The sequence below is a fragment of the Mauremys reevesii genome, linkage group 2 (assembly GCF_016161935.1).
Source record: "Mauremys reevesii isolate NIE-2019 linkage group 2, ASM1616193v1, whole genome shotgun sequence".
NCBI classification, from domain to species: Eukaryota; Metazoa; Chordata; order Testudines; family Geoemydidae; genus Mauremys; species Mauremys reevesii.
Window position 1 is genome coordinate 133079961 of NC_052624.1, and position 18321 is coordinate 133098281.

Here is an 18321-nt window from a genome sequence, read left to right on the forward strand (position 1 = left end):
TATTACCTGACTGTAGTCACCAGTGACCCAGTTTTTGAGCTAGAATATTGAGTAGTCAAGTAAGTAATATACAACAAGTTTATAATACGGGGCTAAATGCAAGTCTCCTTTGAAATAAATGAATGTTTCTGCCTAAAAATGGATGGTGTGACCAGGCAAGGTTTTTCCTTTGTTTCATTTACACACTGAAATCCCAAGTGCCTGTTAACATGGGTACACAAACATAGAAAGGAGCAGAGTGGGTTCTTCCCTATAAGTTTTTCAAAGTCATTCCCTTAACGTCCAGCAGCAAGTGCAAAATTACGCAAAAGGATACCTCCTCTTTAATCCTATGACCAATCCTTCAAAAAAAGGAGGTCTTACTTTTGAAACCATATTAGTTATTTGCTTGAAAAAAGCTTTTTTTGATTAATGCTTTGGTTGGTTCATTGTTGTGTGATTTACCTTTCTTGGCTCTCAAAGTTTTCCTCCACAGAGTGGAGAAAATCCCATCTGTCCAGTCATTGGTTGCTACATCAAGGCGACCAAACATCTGAGGTGCTGTGATAGCTTTAGGATTCATTCTCATTTCACGGTGTGGCTGTCCGCAATCTGCAAAGGTCAAATCAATCTGTCAACCTTCGGTATTTCAAGCCAAATGTTATGGTACGGTATTACACTAACTTACCACACAAAATTACACGGCTGTTAGTGGTTTACTACTATCAGAACTGCATGATTACTTTGAAATTCATTTCTTCTTGTACATCAAATTGATAATTAGAGCTGTCAAAAATTAACAATAAAGTACTCTGTCCATGCATGATGTAAAAGGGGAATCCATGCATTGACAAGTAAAGAAGAGCACAACAACATGATGACAGGTATTCAAGGCGGCGATTCTTTAAACTACATAGCTCCAAAGCCTTTAATTTTCAATGTACTTTTCTATATCTTGTGCTTGGAGTATCACACAGAAACTTTATTCTCCACATTCCCTCATTTTCTGTGATATGTTCTTGCTCGCCTTGGATTAACCCAATTAAATTGTAGTTGCATGATTACAGAACTTCTCAAGCAGCCACAGGGAATGCATTTATATCACCAGCATCTGACCTTTAATACAAGACTATGTTTCATTTTCCAAAAATGTTTAATGTTTGATCAGCAGTAGAGATGTAATAAAATCTGAGCTCTAATAATCCTGAGTAAAGTATAGAAAATGGATCTTTAAAAATATGACTTGCATTGCAAGGACATTTTTTTTTCATTTTAAATACCAGCAGTGCCCAGAAGTGTAAAATTTTAATGCTGTGCAAATAATTATGCAGTTTTGCGAATCATAAACTAACAAAACTACTGCAGTATATTGTCATCTGTGGACATTATTACTTCAGATATTCAGACTGACAGATATGCTGCATCATCTATATCTTGGCAATGTTCAGTAAAAAGTTCTGCAGAAACATACAAAAAACTCTAAGAAGGTACCATATTGCCTTTGTGTTCTTTTCTGAATGAGAGCCTAAATTAAAAGATTAGATTATTTTGATCCTATGCTGGCTTTAACTGAACCAAGATATTGCATGGAAGTGTATTACAGTTTGTCCTCTCTCTTCAAAACTATTCCTTTACACTACATTTTCACAGGCAACTTGGCAAGTCTAGCAGGAATCATATAAAACCAATGCTGTGAAGTAGTCAGGTAATAAATAGCCTCACAAAGCCATCTACAGCAACAGATAACTATTGACTGGCATAGAGAATAAGAAAGAAGATATTTAACTCTTGAATTGAACTAGTGTTAGGTTATGTTTGTTACTTTGTGCACTCCTTGGATAGTATTTCTGTACCATTACTATTTACATTATGTACTAGTAACTGTATGTGCATGCATAAAGTTACCCAGGTATTTATCTACACTATTTATAAGTAGAAATTCACTGCATTTTTAAGAGATGCTTTTGTGAACCTAAGGAACTGAAGACACAATTTGTACAAATGTTGGTCCTTGGAGGTCAGGTCTGAAATTTAGAGTCCTTAAAACATAATATTGAGGGTCAGGCCCAAAGGTCTAGTGACAATGCTCTTATTTACCATATCAAAGACCTTGATTTGAAGTCTTGGCTCCAGGCCGTTCCTTCCAGGGACAACAAATACGGAGAAAGCTGCAGAAGCAACATGCTTAGTTTTGCTACAGGAGATGGGGAAAAATTGCCTCAAAAAGATACCTCTCCATCCCAAATATTAAAGTTTTAAATCACAGAATCCAAAAACCCATCAAATCCTTCTTTGGACTAGAAAGAAGATGGCTAACACATGGAACCCTGAGAGTATGAAATGGGCGGCAAGAAGGGAAAATGGTCATAATTTAGAAATATGAGAAAATAAGGTAGTTTTCTGGAGAGAAAGATGAACATCATCTTATGCTATTAAAAATCCTTGCATTGGGCCTGTTTGATCATCTTCCACAATTATTCCTCATTAAGGGAATCTTCAACATTTCTTCAGCTCTGTCCTTTGAGACAATACACCCACCTACCCACCCTTCCAGCCTTTGTGTTCCTTATTTTGCCACATCTCTTAAATGAAAGTCTCTGACACTCATACTGGTAAGTTGAATGTAATGCAAGTACATGAGATCTTCTCCAAGGTGTTATCTGTTTTTCCTTCTTAATTTGTTTTAATATTCTGCAAAAAATTTAGAGAAGTAACCCTTGTTACTAATCAGTCATGAAGATTTGTGCGCTAGGGCACCATACACTAAACCTCATCCTTACAATGCTTTATCCCCTCTGGTAAAAGTAAACATTGTAAATTATTTGCAAGAATACCAGAATTGTAAATCTGCTTTACGTAACACAAATGGCTCCATACCTGTCATGGATTTCATCAGAGTGTGGATGCAAGTACTTTTACCTGCCCCACTAGGACCTAAGGCCATCATTCCATGCCTTACTTTCTGTGTTTCATACAGCTGGATAACTTTCAGTTTCCAAGGAGGATGACTAATTAGGCCAGCTTCTTCAACCTGTGGATATTGACATAAATCCAAACTATTGCTTCTTTTATGCATCAAAACAATTTGATAATCAGATTCAAGGTATAGATGCATTACAAGATCCTGATCATATATAATTTTGTATTAAGTTTCAGTACTTCTAAAAGAGCACTGGTTGAAGCCAAGTAATACAACAGTTTCTACACTGGAACTCAGTATTTGGGTACGTCTACACTACGGGATTATTCAGAATTTACATAAACCGGTTTAGCAAAACAGATTGTATAAAATCGATTGCGCGCGGCCACACTAAACACATTAAATCGGTGGTGTGCGTCCACGGTCCGAGGCTAGCGTCAATTTCTGGAGCGTTGCACTGTGGGTAGCTATCCCATAGTTCCCGCAGCCTCCCCCGCCCGTTGGAATTTCCGGGTTGAGATCCCAGTGTCTGATGAGGCAAAAATCATTGTCGCGGGTGGTTCTGGGTACAGCCTCACCCCTCCCTCCCTGAAAGCAGCAGACAACCGTTTCGCGCCTTTTTTGCTTGGTGAACTGTGCAGACGCCATAGCACAGCAAGCATGGACCCTGCTCAGCTCAATACCGCAATCGTGGATGTTTTAAACACCTCGCGCATTCTCGTGCAGTATATGGTGAACCAAGACCTTCAAACCGAGGCGAGGAGAAGGCGGATACGGCAGCGCGGCGATGACAGTGATGAGGACGTAGACACAGAATTCTCTCAAACCACGGGCCCCTGCGCTTTGGAGATCCTGATGGTAATGGGGCAGATTCTATCCATTGAACACCGATTTGGGGCCCGGGAAACAAGCACTGACTGGTGGGACCGCATTGTGTTGCAGGTGTGGGACGATTCCCAGTGGCTGCGAAACTTTCGCATGCGTAAGGGCACTTTCATGGAACTTTGTGACTTGCTTGCCCCTGCCCTGAAACGCCATAATACCAAGATAAGAGCAGCCCTCACAATAGAGAAGCGAGTGGCAATAGCCCTGTGGAAGCTTGCAACGCCAGACAGCTACCGGTCAGTCGGGAATTAATTTGGAGTTGGAAAATCTACTGTGGGGGCTGCTGTGATGCAAGTAGCCAAAGCAATCACTAAGCTGCTGCTACGAAAGGTTGTGACTCTGGGAAATGTGCAGGCCATAGTGGATGGCTTTGCTGCACTGGGATTCCCTAACTGTGGGGGGGGGGGATAGATGGAACCCATATCCCTATCTTGGCACCGGAGCGCTAGGGCACCCAGTACGTAAACCGGAAGGGGTACTTTTCAATGGTGCTGCAAGCACTGGTGGATCACAAGGGACGTTTCACAAACATCCACGTGGGATGGCCAGGGAGGGTTCATGATGCTCGCGTATTCAGAAGCAAGGGAATTACTTCCCAGACCAGAAAATAACAGTTGGGGATGTTGAAATGCCTGTCGTTATCCTGGGGGACCCAGCCTACCCCTTGATGCCATGGCTCATGAAGCCATACACAGGCAGCCTGGACAGTGGTCAGGATCTGTTCAATTACAGGCTGAGCAAGTGCAGAATGGTGGTGGAATATGCATTTGGCCGTTTAAAGGCGCGCTGGCGCACATTACTGACTCGCTCAGACCTCAGCCAAACCAATGTCCCCTATGTTATTGCTGCTTGCTGTATTCTCCACAATCTCTGTGAGAGTAAGGGGGAGACCTTTTTGGCGGGGTGGGAGGCTGAGGCAAATCACCTGGCCGCTGATTACGCGCAGCCAGACACCAGGGAGATTAGAAGAGCACACCAGGAAGCGGTGCGCATCAGAGAAGCTTTGAAAACGAGCTTCATCAATGGCCAGGGTACAGTGTGACTGCTGTGTTTGTTGATGAACACCCAACCCCCTTGATTGACTCAGTCCCTGTAAGCAACTCCCCCTCCCCCTTCAAGTACAGCTTACTTATGCAAATAAAGTCACTCTCATTTAAAAATCATGAATTCTTTATTAATTCATTATAAAAAGAGGGAGAGAAGTAAGGGTGTGGTTTGGGAGGAGAATAGGAGGGATGGAGAAGGCCATTAAAAAAATTTCACAGTAACGACAGCCTTCTGGTTGGGCTGTCCACGGGGGTGGAGTGGGCGGGTGCACGGAGCCTCCCCCCATGCGTTCTTACAAGTCTGGGTGAGGAGGATGTGGAACATGGTGAGGGTTGAGGGTGGTTATACAGGGGCTGCAGCAGCACTCTGTGATCCTGCTGCCGTTCCTGAAGCTCCACCAGACGCCGGAGCATGTCAGTTTGATCACGCAGCAGCCCCAGAGTTGCATCCCGCCACCGCTGATCTTCCTGCCGCCACCGCTGATTTTCCTGCCGGTCTTCCTGCCGCCACCTCTCATCTCGGGTGTCCCTCCTGTCCTCATGTTCACTGGCATCTTTCCTGTAATTTGATACCACGTCCTTCCACTCATTCAGATGAGCTCTTTCATTGCGTATAACTTCCATAATATCCGAGAACATTTCATCTCGCGTCTTCTTTTTCCTCCGCCTTATCTGTGCTAGCCTTTGGGATGGAGGAGGGATGCTTGAAAAATTTGCAGCTGCATGAGGGAGAGAAATATTTAAAAAGATACATTTTACAGAACAGTAGTTATACTCTTTCACAGTGAACAGCACTATTCACCTTACATAGCACATGTGATTTCCCTACAAGGTCGCATTTTTCATCTTAATACTGAGTGCCTGCAGCTCTGGAGTTACAGATCTCACAGACACAGGTCTGGGCATCAGAATTCAGCTTGCATGCGGCCATGGTAAGCCACTGTCTTTCGGCTTCAGTAGTGATTTACCCCTCCCCCCAACGCATGGCTAATACCATGCTAGCTCCCTGCTAATCAACACCCTTCCCACCCCACCACCCACTGCGTGGCTGGTAGCTTGGGGAAGATCCCCGATGACCAAACACAAAAAAGATCATTGGCATTTCACTCCTCCGCTCCCCCCGCTTGGCTACGTGCAGGAAAGGATTTTTTTAAGCTGCTGCAGTCCACGAACCCAATAGGAAAATGGCCATCCCCCTTACTTAAATTCCTGATTTTTAACCAGGTTATCCTGAACTATATCACTTTGCTGAGGATAACACAACGAGATAAAGAACGGATGCTTCTTGAATGCCAGCAATCACCGGGACCATACGCTGCTATGCTTTGCCATGCAATAATACCTGATTACTTGCTACATGCATGGCATGGTAAAGTGTCCTACCATGGTGGGCGGAACAAGGCTGCCTTGCCCAGAAACCTTCTGCAAAGGCTTCTGGAGTACCTACAGGAGCGCTTCATCGAGATGTCCCTGGAGGATTTCCTCTCAATCCCCGGACATGTTAACAAACTTTTCTAAGTAACTATACTGTCTGCGAATGCATCCCAAGTCCTCAGGGCAAATCAATCATTAAAAAACGCTTGCTTAAAAAACAATGTTTGCTATTTGCAAAGGTACACTCACCAGAGGTCCCTTCCATGGCGTCATTGTCTGGGATAGTTGCTTGGGAGGGCTGGGAGGAGGGTAATTCCGTCAGGGTGAGAAAAAGCTCCTGGCTGCTGGGGCTTACGGAGTGCTGTGTGCTCTCTGCTAGGTTGTCCTCCTCTTCTTCATCTTCATCTTCCCCGTCTGCATAATCCTCAGACATGGCAGAGATTACAACCCCCACCTCGGAATCCACGGTCAGGGATGGGGTACTTGTGGCGCAGCTCCCTAAAATTGCATGCAGCTCAGCATAGAAGTGGCATGTTTTTCGACCTGCCCCGGACCTTCCGTTTGCTTCTTTGGTTTTCTGGTAGGCTTGTCTGAGCTCCTTAACTTTCACTCTGCACTGCACTGAGTCCCTGCTGTGGCCTTTATCCGTCATAGCCTTAGAAATTCTTTCAAATACTTTTTCATTTCGTCTTTTGGAACACAGTTCTGTTAGCACTGAATCCTCTCCCCATATAGCGATCAGATCCAGTACCTCCCGTGCAGTCCATGCTGGGGCTCTTTTTCAATTCTCAGGGGACTGCATTGTTACCTGTGCAGATGAGCTGTGCGTGGTCACCTGTGCTGATGAGCTCTCCACGCTGGGGAAGCAGGAAATGAATTTCAAAAGTTCGCGGGGCTTTTCCTGTCTACCTGGCCAGTGCATCAGAGTTCAGAATGCTGTCCAGAGCAGTCACAGTGGTGCACTGTGGGATACCGCCTGGAGGCCAATACCGTCGATTTGCGGCCACACTAACCCTATTCCGATATGTTAATCCCGATATTAGCGCTACTCCTCTCGTCGGGGAGGAGTACAGAAACCGATTTAAAGAGCCATTAAAATCGATATAAGGTGCCTCCTAGTGTGGACGGGTGTGGCGTTAAATCGGTTTTATGTTCCTAAAACCGGTTTAAACGCCTAGTGTAGACCAGGCTTCAGTATCCCATCTTTCACAGTGATTTGAGGAAAACATACAATTCCAACAACAAATAAGTTTTAATGCTGAAGGGGCAAACTTCAACATTGATGCAAAAAATGAATTATAATTTATTCTTGCAATGTTAGGTTGTTACAAACCTGCCTGCATTTTTATTGCATTGTAGCAGACACTTACAATTATTTTCATAGACATGATTTTGGAGAATGTGATAAGCAAATAAAACCATAAGCATGTTAGTTATTTATTTATAAGAAAGGTTCAAGCTAAGGAAATTCTGAGGAAATCTATTTTTTAATCAACCTGACAGGCTCCTGCAGTGTCAAAGAAGAAAAAATGATGTTTATTATCCCAACTCTGGAATGCAAATTTATAGATTATTTTGGTTTAACATCCTATACTATTTTTATACTACATTTTCAAAAATTAAGTTATGATTCATGTTTTGTATATAGAACTAAAAGTTGAAATGCTTCTGGAGGAACCTATGCAGCCACAGTACAACAATACCCTCTCCTGTCTTTTGCAACTCAGGGATGAGGTTACAAACCTCTGGTGCCTTTCCAAACTTGACTTTATGGACTGTGATGCGGATCTCTCAGCTGAAGGAAGGCAGCTCTACTGTAACATCTTGCCCCTTTTCAAATGGAGAAGGGACTACAGGGGGGTGGACAACCAAGGATCATCTTGAAATGAACTGCCCATCATTGGAACTGATCCAGCAGACTCTGGCTGATGCTGCCACCTCAATATTTAACTTGACAAGTTGGGGTGATGTTCCCTCACAGACACTGTGAAGTTGAACAGAGGGTGCGGAGATTGTGCCTTTCTGCAGCCTGTTCTAAATTAGCTGCCTGAAATGACCACCGGGATTCCTCATCTTTCTTACACAGTAACTTGACAATGTCCCAAAGTCCATCCCATTCACCCTTTGGTTTTGTTCTTGACAAACATATTTCTGAAGACTCCGATTGTAGCCTCTCTTTTTCCTAGCTTTGACTGCAGTGAGCATCTCCTTGCTGATCCCTGGATGGCATCTGAAGGGCAGGGAATCCAGCACCAAGTTGGCATCAGGCAGCACTTAAGACTTGAAACAACACTATTCTTCATCAGATGGGGGAGGGAGGGATACTTCGGGCGCTAATGTTTGATGACCTTACACAGTTCAGAACAAAGAGCTGCCTGATAACTCAGCTGTAACAAACATTTTTGGTTTAATCTGACCCATTTTGACCCATTAACTGGCAGCCTTCAAAGTCGGAGGCAACAAAAACTGATGATAGGTGTTAAGTTCAGCACCTCCATGACTGTTGACTGCCAGTGACTATTAATGAGGACATGATCAATAATAGTGCTAGTGAAACCATATGGGCTGTACTAGGCCCCTGTTTGTGAATCTTTGAGTGATGGAACATTAAGTGAGTCATCACTATGTCATTGGCAGCCACAAATTCCAGCAGTTGCTGTCTGTCTTGTTCTTCTGCCCAACACTGAGCTTCCCAAGCATACTTGCCCAGGTGTCATTATTCTTTCCTACTTGTGCACTGAAGTCTCCCAAGATCACTCTGCTACTGAAAGGAAAATGACCAGCGAAACCTTGCTAAAGTACCATTCTGGTATCATGCGTGTTGGTGGCAAATGTAAATTGGTGCCTGGAACATTCAAACATTGTGTGACAGTTCTAAAGGTATCCTCATCAAGCAGTTGAAAATTCTGAGCATCAATAGCTACACTATCTAAAGTACGCTGGCCAAGAAATAGTAAAATATAGAGATGGGGGTTATACATTTTTGTTCTAAGGCTGCCCTGACAGGTTGCATCAGAAAGGGGTGGCCATTATACTTTCACCCAATGCCTGACTGGCCTGGAGGGTGATTAGGATGACTTATCACCATCTGATTACTTACTAGCTGTGGGTATCTTACCATCATCACAGTATATAGTCCCACCACACTAAGGCCAACAATGCAGCTGCACATAATTTTTACCAGCAGCTGCAGTCACTCCTTAATGAATGCTTATGTAACTCCTTACCAAACACAAAAAGATAAGAAACCCCTCTCCAAAGATTAAGAGACAATGCCTTCTTTGATATCTCTTCAAGTTTAAAGATGCTAAGAATATTTTAAGTTTAAAAAAAAACTATCTTGAAACATAAAAGACCTTTATATAGGAAATAAGAGAGTTGGACTCATCTGAAATAGAATGTCAGCTCCTATTAAGACCTGATGAAACTAAAGATATCACAGAAAAAGGACTGAATGAAATAAAGTTAAAACTACAACTCTTAAAGACATTCTGGGATTTTCTGCCACTAAGACAAAGGCAATTAGAATCCTGCTGCATATGCATTAGCAGATTGCTTATTCGTGAGCTGAAGATACTAACAAGACCAGCCCACAAGCATATTGAGCCAGATGGTGACAGTGGCTGAAAGAAGTGCATTTTCCTCCTCCTATGAAATTATGGAAGAAGCATGTAAATGTCTCTGAATTCAGAAAGCAAGCCGCAACACTCTGCTCCTATCATCACAGCACTTATTCTCAGCACTAAACTCAGCTCAAACTGTTCATTCCATCTCTACAAACAAGCAAACAGCAACAAGGCAGCAAGAAGAACAAAGCAGCGGCAACCTTCTAGGCCAGCACTGCCTCTGCAACATGACATGACTAAGACTTCAGTTTCATGGGTGAGATGGACTCTGCAGAAGTGCTGCCCAAGGGATTAGATTTAAGATTTTCTTGTAATTATTTTACTAGGAAAGTGGAATGCTACTGTAACTTAAGATACTAACAGCTTCTTCTGTTAAATACCCAATTATTTAGACTGTGCATACCTTAAGAGGGGTATAGAACTGCTGACCTTTCTCCCCACCCAGAAAGGTTTGGCACCATGGCAGAGTGTTCTTCAGGCCCTTTTTTCTTAGGACTACAACTGTATTTCTTCTACATAAAACTATTTCAAAACATCAGTCATTCCTTCACCCTAATCTGGGGTCTTCTGCAGGGATCTATCTATTCCCTATGGGTTTCCCCTGTACAGGCCACTTGCCTGAGAATCATATGCTGTTCCCAGACCTACTACAGGGGCCAGTCTGCACCACAGTCTCCTGCAGAAGCCTTCCAGTTCTCTGCAGCTCTCCCTCTAACTGGCCTACTTGCTGGCTTTTATAATCACCTGATCCCTAGCTGATCCGTTTCAGCTGGAAGGTGAGGCTGGGCCCAACTTCCGTTAAAGAGCCAGTCATCCTGTGACAGAGACTTATGCTCATCTTGGTAAACAGAAATAGTGCGATTTAATTTGAATTTAAGATTTTAAATATTAATTAATTTGCCTCTCTCCAGACGGCTCCTTGAGATGTTTTCTTTTAAATCACGGAGTCAAAAACTCTACAGTTTCTTAAGACATAGCTACATCTACACTATGAGCTGTGGGGTGAGTCTCCTGCTCATGGACACATATCCCACTAGCTCTCATTGAGCTAATGTGAGTATAAACAGCATTGTAGCTACAGAAGAGGCATGGCTGAGCCCTGCTGAGTACATACCCATTGGTTTCAGGGGGGGTTATATTCAACATAGCTCAGCCATGCCTCCACTGCCTCTATCAGTACTACCTTGGCTACATTGCTATTTATACTCATGCTAGCTTTACGAGAGCTAGTGTGAGTATGTGTATGTGAGCAAGGGAAATCATGCCCCTAGCAGGCAGTGTACATGTAACCTTAGTAAAGATGACTTATCTCTGCCCATTCATGAATTGCCCAACTATACCCCATTTTAGTAATCTATGATACACTGAGACTGTACTCACTACTGCACTTTTGGTTTACCTGGAGGAGAGTAGTCCCACCAGGGTAGACCCATTCTCAGAAGGTGTAACCTCTGTTGATATCTTGCTACAGAGAAATTTTCAGAAGAGATTGTATCTGAAGTACCCATTGTTTATTTTTTCTGTTCTATTCTGTTGTATTTTTATTTTTCTCTTGAATCATAAAATATATAAAGACAGTTATAAGAGCTGGCCTATCATCTCTTGTTTCACAAAACTACAATTTTTTTAATAATTTCAGGGATAAAAGTACTTGGCTCTCAACCAGTTGAAACACCCTTTTCTACCCCACAATACCAGAACTTGGGAGGATGGGCATTTCCCCTTTGATATGAGCTTGTGATTAGTTTTGCCCTGAGCAAGAATCTCAAAGTCTACGATCTTTGAGCTTCAAACACACCTCAGAAATAAGTATTATATCCATTGACAGACAAGTAAGCTCAGAAGGCGAGGGGTTCAGTGATTTGTCCTGTGTCACAACCAACCAGTAGAAAGCTCATGTTAAGGAAACAGGACTTTAGGCTCCTTGTCCTCTGATCTATCCATTAGGAAACCCAGCCTCAGCCTCTCTGAAGCATAACAGTCAGAGCCCTTGGAATTATTTATCTTAGCCAAAGATTCTCATTTATACAAACTTATGTTCTGTTTTAAACTCAGGCTGTTTGGCAAAAGTATCTGATGATTTTCTATCAGAGGGGTAGCCGTGTTAGTCTGGTTCTGTAGAAGCAGCAAAGAATCCTGTGGCACCTTATAGACTAACAGACGTTTTGCAGCATGAGCTTTCGTGGGTGAATTCGTTGCATCCGAAGAAGTGGGTATTCACCCACGAAAGCTCATGCTGCAAAACGTCTGTTAGTCTATAAGGTGCCACAGGATTCTTTGCTGCTTTTGATGATTTTCTGTTTCACAAGTTTTATTACACACTGTAAAATAGTTCCCTTTACCCACTGTATATGAATAGCTTGTCTTTATTTCACTGAATGCCCTCTTGTTTGTGTATTATGGGAGCACACAACTGACCTTTATACTCTCATGTGCATGTATCAAATATAACTAGGTGAGCAAATCTACATATTTAAATTGGTAAAGAAAATGTACTTCTCATGCACAATGTAGTATTTTAGATGGATAGTCAGGAAGTTTTGACAAATAGCTGAGAAAAGAAGCTGAGGAATAGTTACAGCATTGGACCCAAATTCAACATGGCTAGTCATTTGAATTTATACTACTCAGCAAAGTTGTTATTGATGACTGCATATATGACAAGTGTGAGGGTTTTGAGTTATCTGAGGAAGAGAAACATCTGAAAATGTCCGCTGGAGAAAAATATTCTTTCCATGCTCGGGTGTTTTATTTTTTAACTGCCTTTCCACAGCAATTCACTTCTGGGCTGAGAACAAGGATGACAAACGTCAGCCTCCAAAGAGTTCCTTTATAGGTCATTGAAACTAGCAACATTACGACAGATTCACTAGCATGTTACTATCCAATATTTATTTTCACTCAGCAAATTTATTCTTCCTGTATGGAATTTATTCATTTTCAAAAGGGTTTGATTATATTAATATATTACTGTGTTTATACTCTGCACACAACCAGGTTCTCCTACTCCTTTTGATATGCTGGGAAAATACCATGCATCAAAAGATGGATTATTACCTGTTTGTTAATGGCAGCTTCTAGTTCTGGATAGCCTGCTTTGTCAAGCTGTATACTTGGAAACAGGTCTTCAATCAGACTCAAGAACAAGGGTTCATCTTCATCAATCTAACAAAAATTAGAAAACCATGAGGAAAATAAGACAAATGCAATCTAGCATAACCAATGGTGCTTTAAGGTCAAACTCTGTACTATACCATGGGTCTAGAAATCACTGAAAACACAGAAGTAATCCAATTAGATTTCCAGGTGTGGAGGATGATGCAGAGAGAAGAATCCTGATATACTGGAGACGGAAGAAATGAAATTGCAAGTAGGCCTAATGGCCATAAATTACTGTTATCAGATAACCAAAACATGTCCTGTGATTTTAGTTGTATATAAAAGTACAGATTGTAGTGATATTATAAATGAGTGATAGGCCTTCACTAGAATCTGGATAGACACAGGGAAGCAGACAATTAACACAAGGGTGCAAGTCTGTGGCATGGTAATTGTAATACAGTTTTGTCAGTGACAGAGTAAGGAAGTGATGGAGAGAAATTAGAAGGAGATCAAAATTATTCAGTTTTGAACATTTTGCTTTTGAAATAGTGTTTGGACCTTCAGATGGCACCATACCCAGCTTGAGATAAGAACTGGACAGAAGATTACAACTCAGGTGTGGAAAAGCATAGCTGGGAATCACTTCCTAGAAGCAGTAGCTGAAACCATGGGAATGGGGAGATTGCCTACAAAGACAGAAGATCCAAGACAGAACCCGAATCATGCCAACAAGAAGATGTAGCATTTCTGAACCACTGTTCAGAACAGTATCTGAACAACCAGATCACACAGAGCCACATCCAATCTTAAAGCGTCCCTCTTGACTGTCAACAGGGGCGTGCGGCGGGAGCTCTCAACGAAGCCGCTGCGGGACGGACGCACTGACGAGGAAAGAAGCGGCGCGCGCGCGCACGCGCTGGCAGCCAGTTTAACCGCTGACTGTCAACTTATACATTGGTTTATCAAATAAGAAAGTTAGAAGTTTGACTCAAAGACAATTACACAACATTTAGATCTGCATGACTTACCAATTTAGAAAGGTTCATATCTCTCAGAACACGCATGACAATAGTAGATTCTGTATCAGTGGGGTTTGCTCTTTTTGCTGCCCCCAGCGTGCGCAGCACTGACAATATATTCCTCAAACCAAAGTCATAATGCACCTAAGAGGTGTGATAAGTTTGAAAAATTAAACAATCCACCTTTCTTAACATATTGATTTAGCAGTTTATTTTCTCCATGCAGGAAAAAGATTCATAGCAAATATAACAAAGCCGGGGGCACCTCTACTGTATAAGTCCACCTGACATCCAGTATACGGATTGCCTTTTGATTGCATGGCCTTGCACAAGTTACCTCTCCTCTGTGTTGCAGTTTGCCCATCTGTTAAATGGGGATTATGATATTTACCCACCTCTGTAAAGCACAGATCTATGAATGAGAAGCTCAATTTCAGTGCCAAATTTTATCAGATGAGGTAATAATCTCCAAAGAGACTGTTTTTCTTGATCCCAGAGCATGAGTGACATGTAGAAGGGTTAAGGTTCACGGCAGTAGCAAAGTAAGTTTAACAGCAATAGATACTTGATCAGAACCTGAAGTACTGTAGCAGTAATAGTATGCATAGGACACCTCAGTGGAGGGGTAAAGTTATGTATTATTTTGTCTTGTTCTTTTATATTAATGTACACTTTCACTTAATGGTAATGAAGGCCAAGATTCCTGTTTAGTTTGGCCATTTTGAAATTAAGAGTAGCAGTATTTATATTAGTTTACACAACTGCTGTGGGCTAGGAGACCAGTCCATTTAGGTACAAAAAAGGTCACTCTCCCATTACCCATATTTGATTTATGAACATAAATTAAAAGATATCCACCTCATGTACATATGCTATTAAGCAAACAATCTGGTTTGTTCAGAATGCAAGTCAGGGCAGAATTTGACTCAGTATTTAAAAACTCGTTCATGGCAAAAATGTACAGTATGAACTACAATGAGTAAATTAAGTGTTTTTTCTCCATGATTTAAGGGGCAGAAGTTCCTCCATGAGGATGCCATGAGGTCTTTGGTCATGGCCAGCTACCAAAACCCTTCCAGTGTTCTGGGAGGGAGGGGGACTATATAGAATCCCCTTCACAGTTCATCTACAGAAGTGCTTTAAGGTGGAATCCATGAGGCCTGAGGATGGACCCTTACTTCACACAAGTTTGCTATCTCCATGGAGAGGAGGCCAGCGTTTTCTGGGATCCCCATGGAGTATGAAATCAATGAGGTGGAATTTGAAGGATAGAGGCATGAGTGCCTTGAACACTTTTGCAGGACGTGCTTTTGTTTGTTATGAGGCCTTTTTGGGGAAAGCAGGGACTGACTGAGTTTACTTTTATTTTTAAGAAGGCATCCTTCGATGCATCCTTCGGCACTGTGACAGATGTTACTTCTTAAAAGAAGAATTCCTCAACATACACTACTAAACTAGGAAGCATAAAATAAACTAGATCCTTGAACTATTGCTTTACAGAGCAAGCATTTGCAAACATATAAACTCCAATTAGTTTTAATCTGCCTCTGCTCAGAGCCACATTTGTATCGTAAATGGGGTATGGTTCAGTCTCACCTCTTTGCACAGAAAGCAGTAAACCCAGAATAGAAGGTAAACCTCATGGAAAACAGAGAGCACCAACATCAGGTAACAATTCCTATTTGGGTTTTGTTTGTGTTGATGAACACCCATTAGCCCCCACTTCTCTGCCCTAACTCTCCAGTCTTAAACATTAAATTTAAAGTCTTTCGAAAGGCAGTTTTCTGACAGCTTCACCTGCTTAGATAGCTGTTCCTCACACAACTTGTACAGAGTGAAGAATTTCCTTGCAAGTACAATGTTATCTATGAATCCACAGCTAGCCAGCTTGACACGAATTATTATCTGACGATCAGGAACCATCATGGCCACTGAACGGAAGTTTATCTTCAAGTTTTCAGGCAACTCTTGTCGCCCAGCATATCCTGGGTTCTGATTATGAGGAAAGAGTTTGTAGTTGACTTCACTGAATGTAACAAGATAAATAAGCAAAGATACTTCTACAGAAGTTAGAACAAATGATTAACTATTATTATTAGATAAAGTATTTGTTACAAACTCTACACAGGATTTTTGATATACTACCAGAGTTTGGTTTTAATACATGATTGCACTCTGAAGTACCCACAGACATGACTGAAAATGCACATATGGAGTCATGTATGATTACTGACTACTTTGTCTTAGTACTTCTTATTCCCTTTAGCCTTGCATAGCTAACACAGATGAACAGGTAAGAGCTGGATTTTATTTCTTCTTGTGCACCAGAATTATTTACCCAGTTTTAATCAGCTACAATTGTGCCAACCTGTTCCAGGTAATCTTATTGCACGGGTATCAGAAGGTATAATTTGCAAGGCAACACACAGATTATAGGTCACAAGAATAAATATCACTAGTTGACTTTCAAATCCCTGGTTGAGTCTGAATGGGTAGTTACTAGTACAAATAGGTTTACCAATGAATTGTGCAATTTGATCTGGAATCATTGAGGCTCAACCCTGTAAATCAGTTTTCTAACAAGGATTACTTCTCAGACTGGAAATTAGTTTTAGGAGACTAGTGACTTCGGCACCAGGGGGTTAGTAAGTACAGTAAACGTACTAAATTGTAAGCAGTGAGTAAGTAAGTAATTTTAAGTATGGTATCACTGAAATCTCACACCCCCTCAGAGTACCTACCATAGTAAGAAATATTCCAAATTCAGGGTTCATTTCCACATTATCTCCATCAGTAAATATAAAGTTCTTTTTACGCTCCTTCTTACATGTCAACACAATTGCAATTTGCTGTGCAGCTACTGATAATACAGGTAAGTCGATACGGTTAAATTCATCAAAGCAGCCCCAGGAGCCAGACTGAGCAAGACCTTGAACAGAAAGAAACCTCTGAACAGTCTAATGGAAAGCTCAAATCAGAGGATTAAGAAACAGTAAAGTTGTCTTGACTTGGAAAGAAGATGAAAATCAACCCAAGTTTGAGACCAGTTTTCTAAAAATAACCAAGGAGAAACTAGGTAAGGTGCAAATAACAGAACAGCTTGTAAAAAGATATTTAGAGGTCTTAATCTGGTTGCTAATTTTGCACCTACCATCGCCCACTGGGACAACCAATTGCTGGCACAAAAGAAATAACCTAGACTTTCTCCCAACATTAATGAACTGTACACTGTGTTTGACAACATTAGCATTGCCCTTACAGAGCCTTTTGCACCTGATCAGGTTCTTTGACACGATATTGTTTGTGAAGTATTTAAAGTAAATATTTTATACAACATGGCAAGTCAGATTGCATCCTGTTTTCATACCAATTACACAACCGATTTAACAGCCTTTGACTTTATTATTTACAAACTGTTTGTTTGTTTGTTTTTTAAAAAAAGGCTAAGTTAGTATTAAAGGAATATGGACATTTTGTTTTGTTTGGGCATTTCATGTAGCCAGTGTTATAAAACGGAATGACATTTGTTTTTGGAAGAATAAAAGTCAAATTTCCTTTTAGAAAAGTCACCACAAAACCTAGTCAGAAAGGTTTCTGTTGAGCCATATCCTTTTAATAGGAAAAATACTACTAGTAATACAGGAACCTTTCTGTTGTCTTTGAAGATGGTCTACATGAGAAACACTGTTATTGTAGAATACTGACCACTAATGTAAACGGTAGGCCATAGCTGTTAAGTATATACTAGATTTCATTTTACAAAGGGGTGTTTCAATTTGGGACTTCTAGTCATGGGAATTCTCACCTTTGAAGATTCTTCCTAGTCCTCTGAAATCCATCTGGTCTGAACAGTTGAAGACTACTACATATTTACCAAGGCATCTCCCCATATCTTTAGTAGTTTCAGTTTTGCCTGTCCCTGCAGGTCCAGCAGGTGCTCCACCCATGTTCATTCCCAGGGCCTGAGCCAAAGTGATATAACATCTACACGGAAACAGATTGTTATTAGGTATCTGCATTGTTCAGGTACCCAAGTCTGCTTGATGGCCTAACTGAAAAATGCATCAGTGTGATTTGAGGCCCAGTTCCGGCACAAGGAAAGCCCTCAATTAACAAGCTTCATTAGCATTTCTGCTATGGGAGAGATATCATCCAATTTATTTGAGGAGAAATGCTCCACATCAGAAGTCTTTGGCTTTTTACTGGCCACTTCAGAGCCACCTTATCACCTCATCCTGTGCACAGTAGGGGAGAAGACTGCGGGGGATGTCCGTTGGTAAGTGGAAGCTCATGAGGAAGGAATAGACAACAGCTCCAGAACACCCGTTTCAACAATTTTACCTTGCCTAATTGCTCAAATTACTTTAGCT

The 18321-nt window shown here is 41.5% G+C and overlaps 1 protein-coding gene across 1 annotated transcript in view; it reads right to left on the minus strand.

The window, feature by feature from the left end:
• DNAH5 (dynein axonemal heavy chain 5) overlaps window positions 1-18321 on the minus strand; it is a 284226-nt gene that overhangs the window by 115218 nt on the left and 150687 nt on the right. Inside the window, exons 36-42 of the mRNA XM_039526328.1 lie at window positions 17757-17935; window positions 16693-16880; window positions 15749-15943; window positions 13961-14095; window positions 12888-12995; window positions 2857-3010; window positions 445-591 (exon numbers count right to left, since the gene is read on the minus strand). Coding sequence (XP_039382262.1) covers window positions 445-591; window positions 2857-3010; window positions 12888-12995; window positions 13961-14095; window positions 15749-15943; window positions 16693-16880; window positions 17757-17935 — 1106 coding nt within the window. The remainder of the gene's footprint in view (window positions 1-444; window positions 592-2856; window positions 3011-12887; window positions 12996-13960; window positions 14096-15748; window positions 15944-16692; window positions 16881-17756; window positions 17936-18321) is intronic.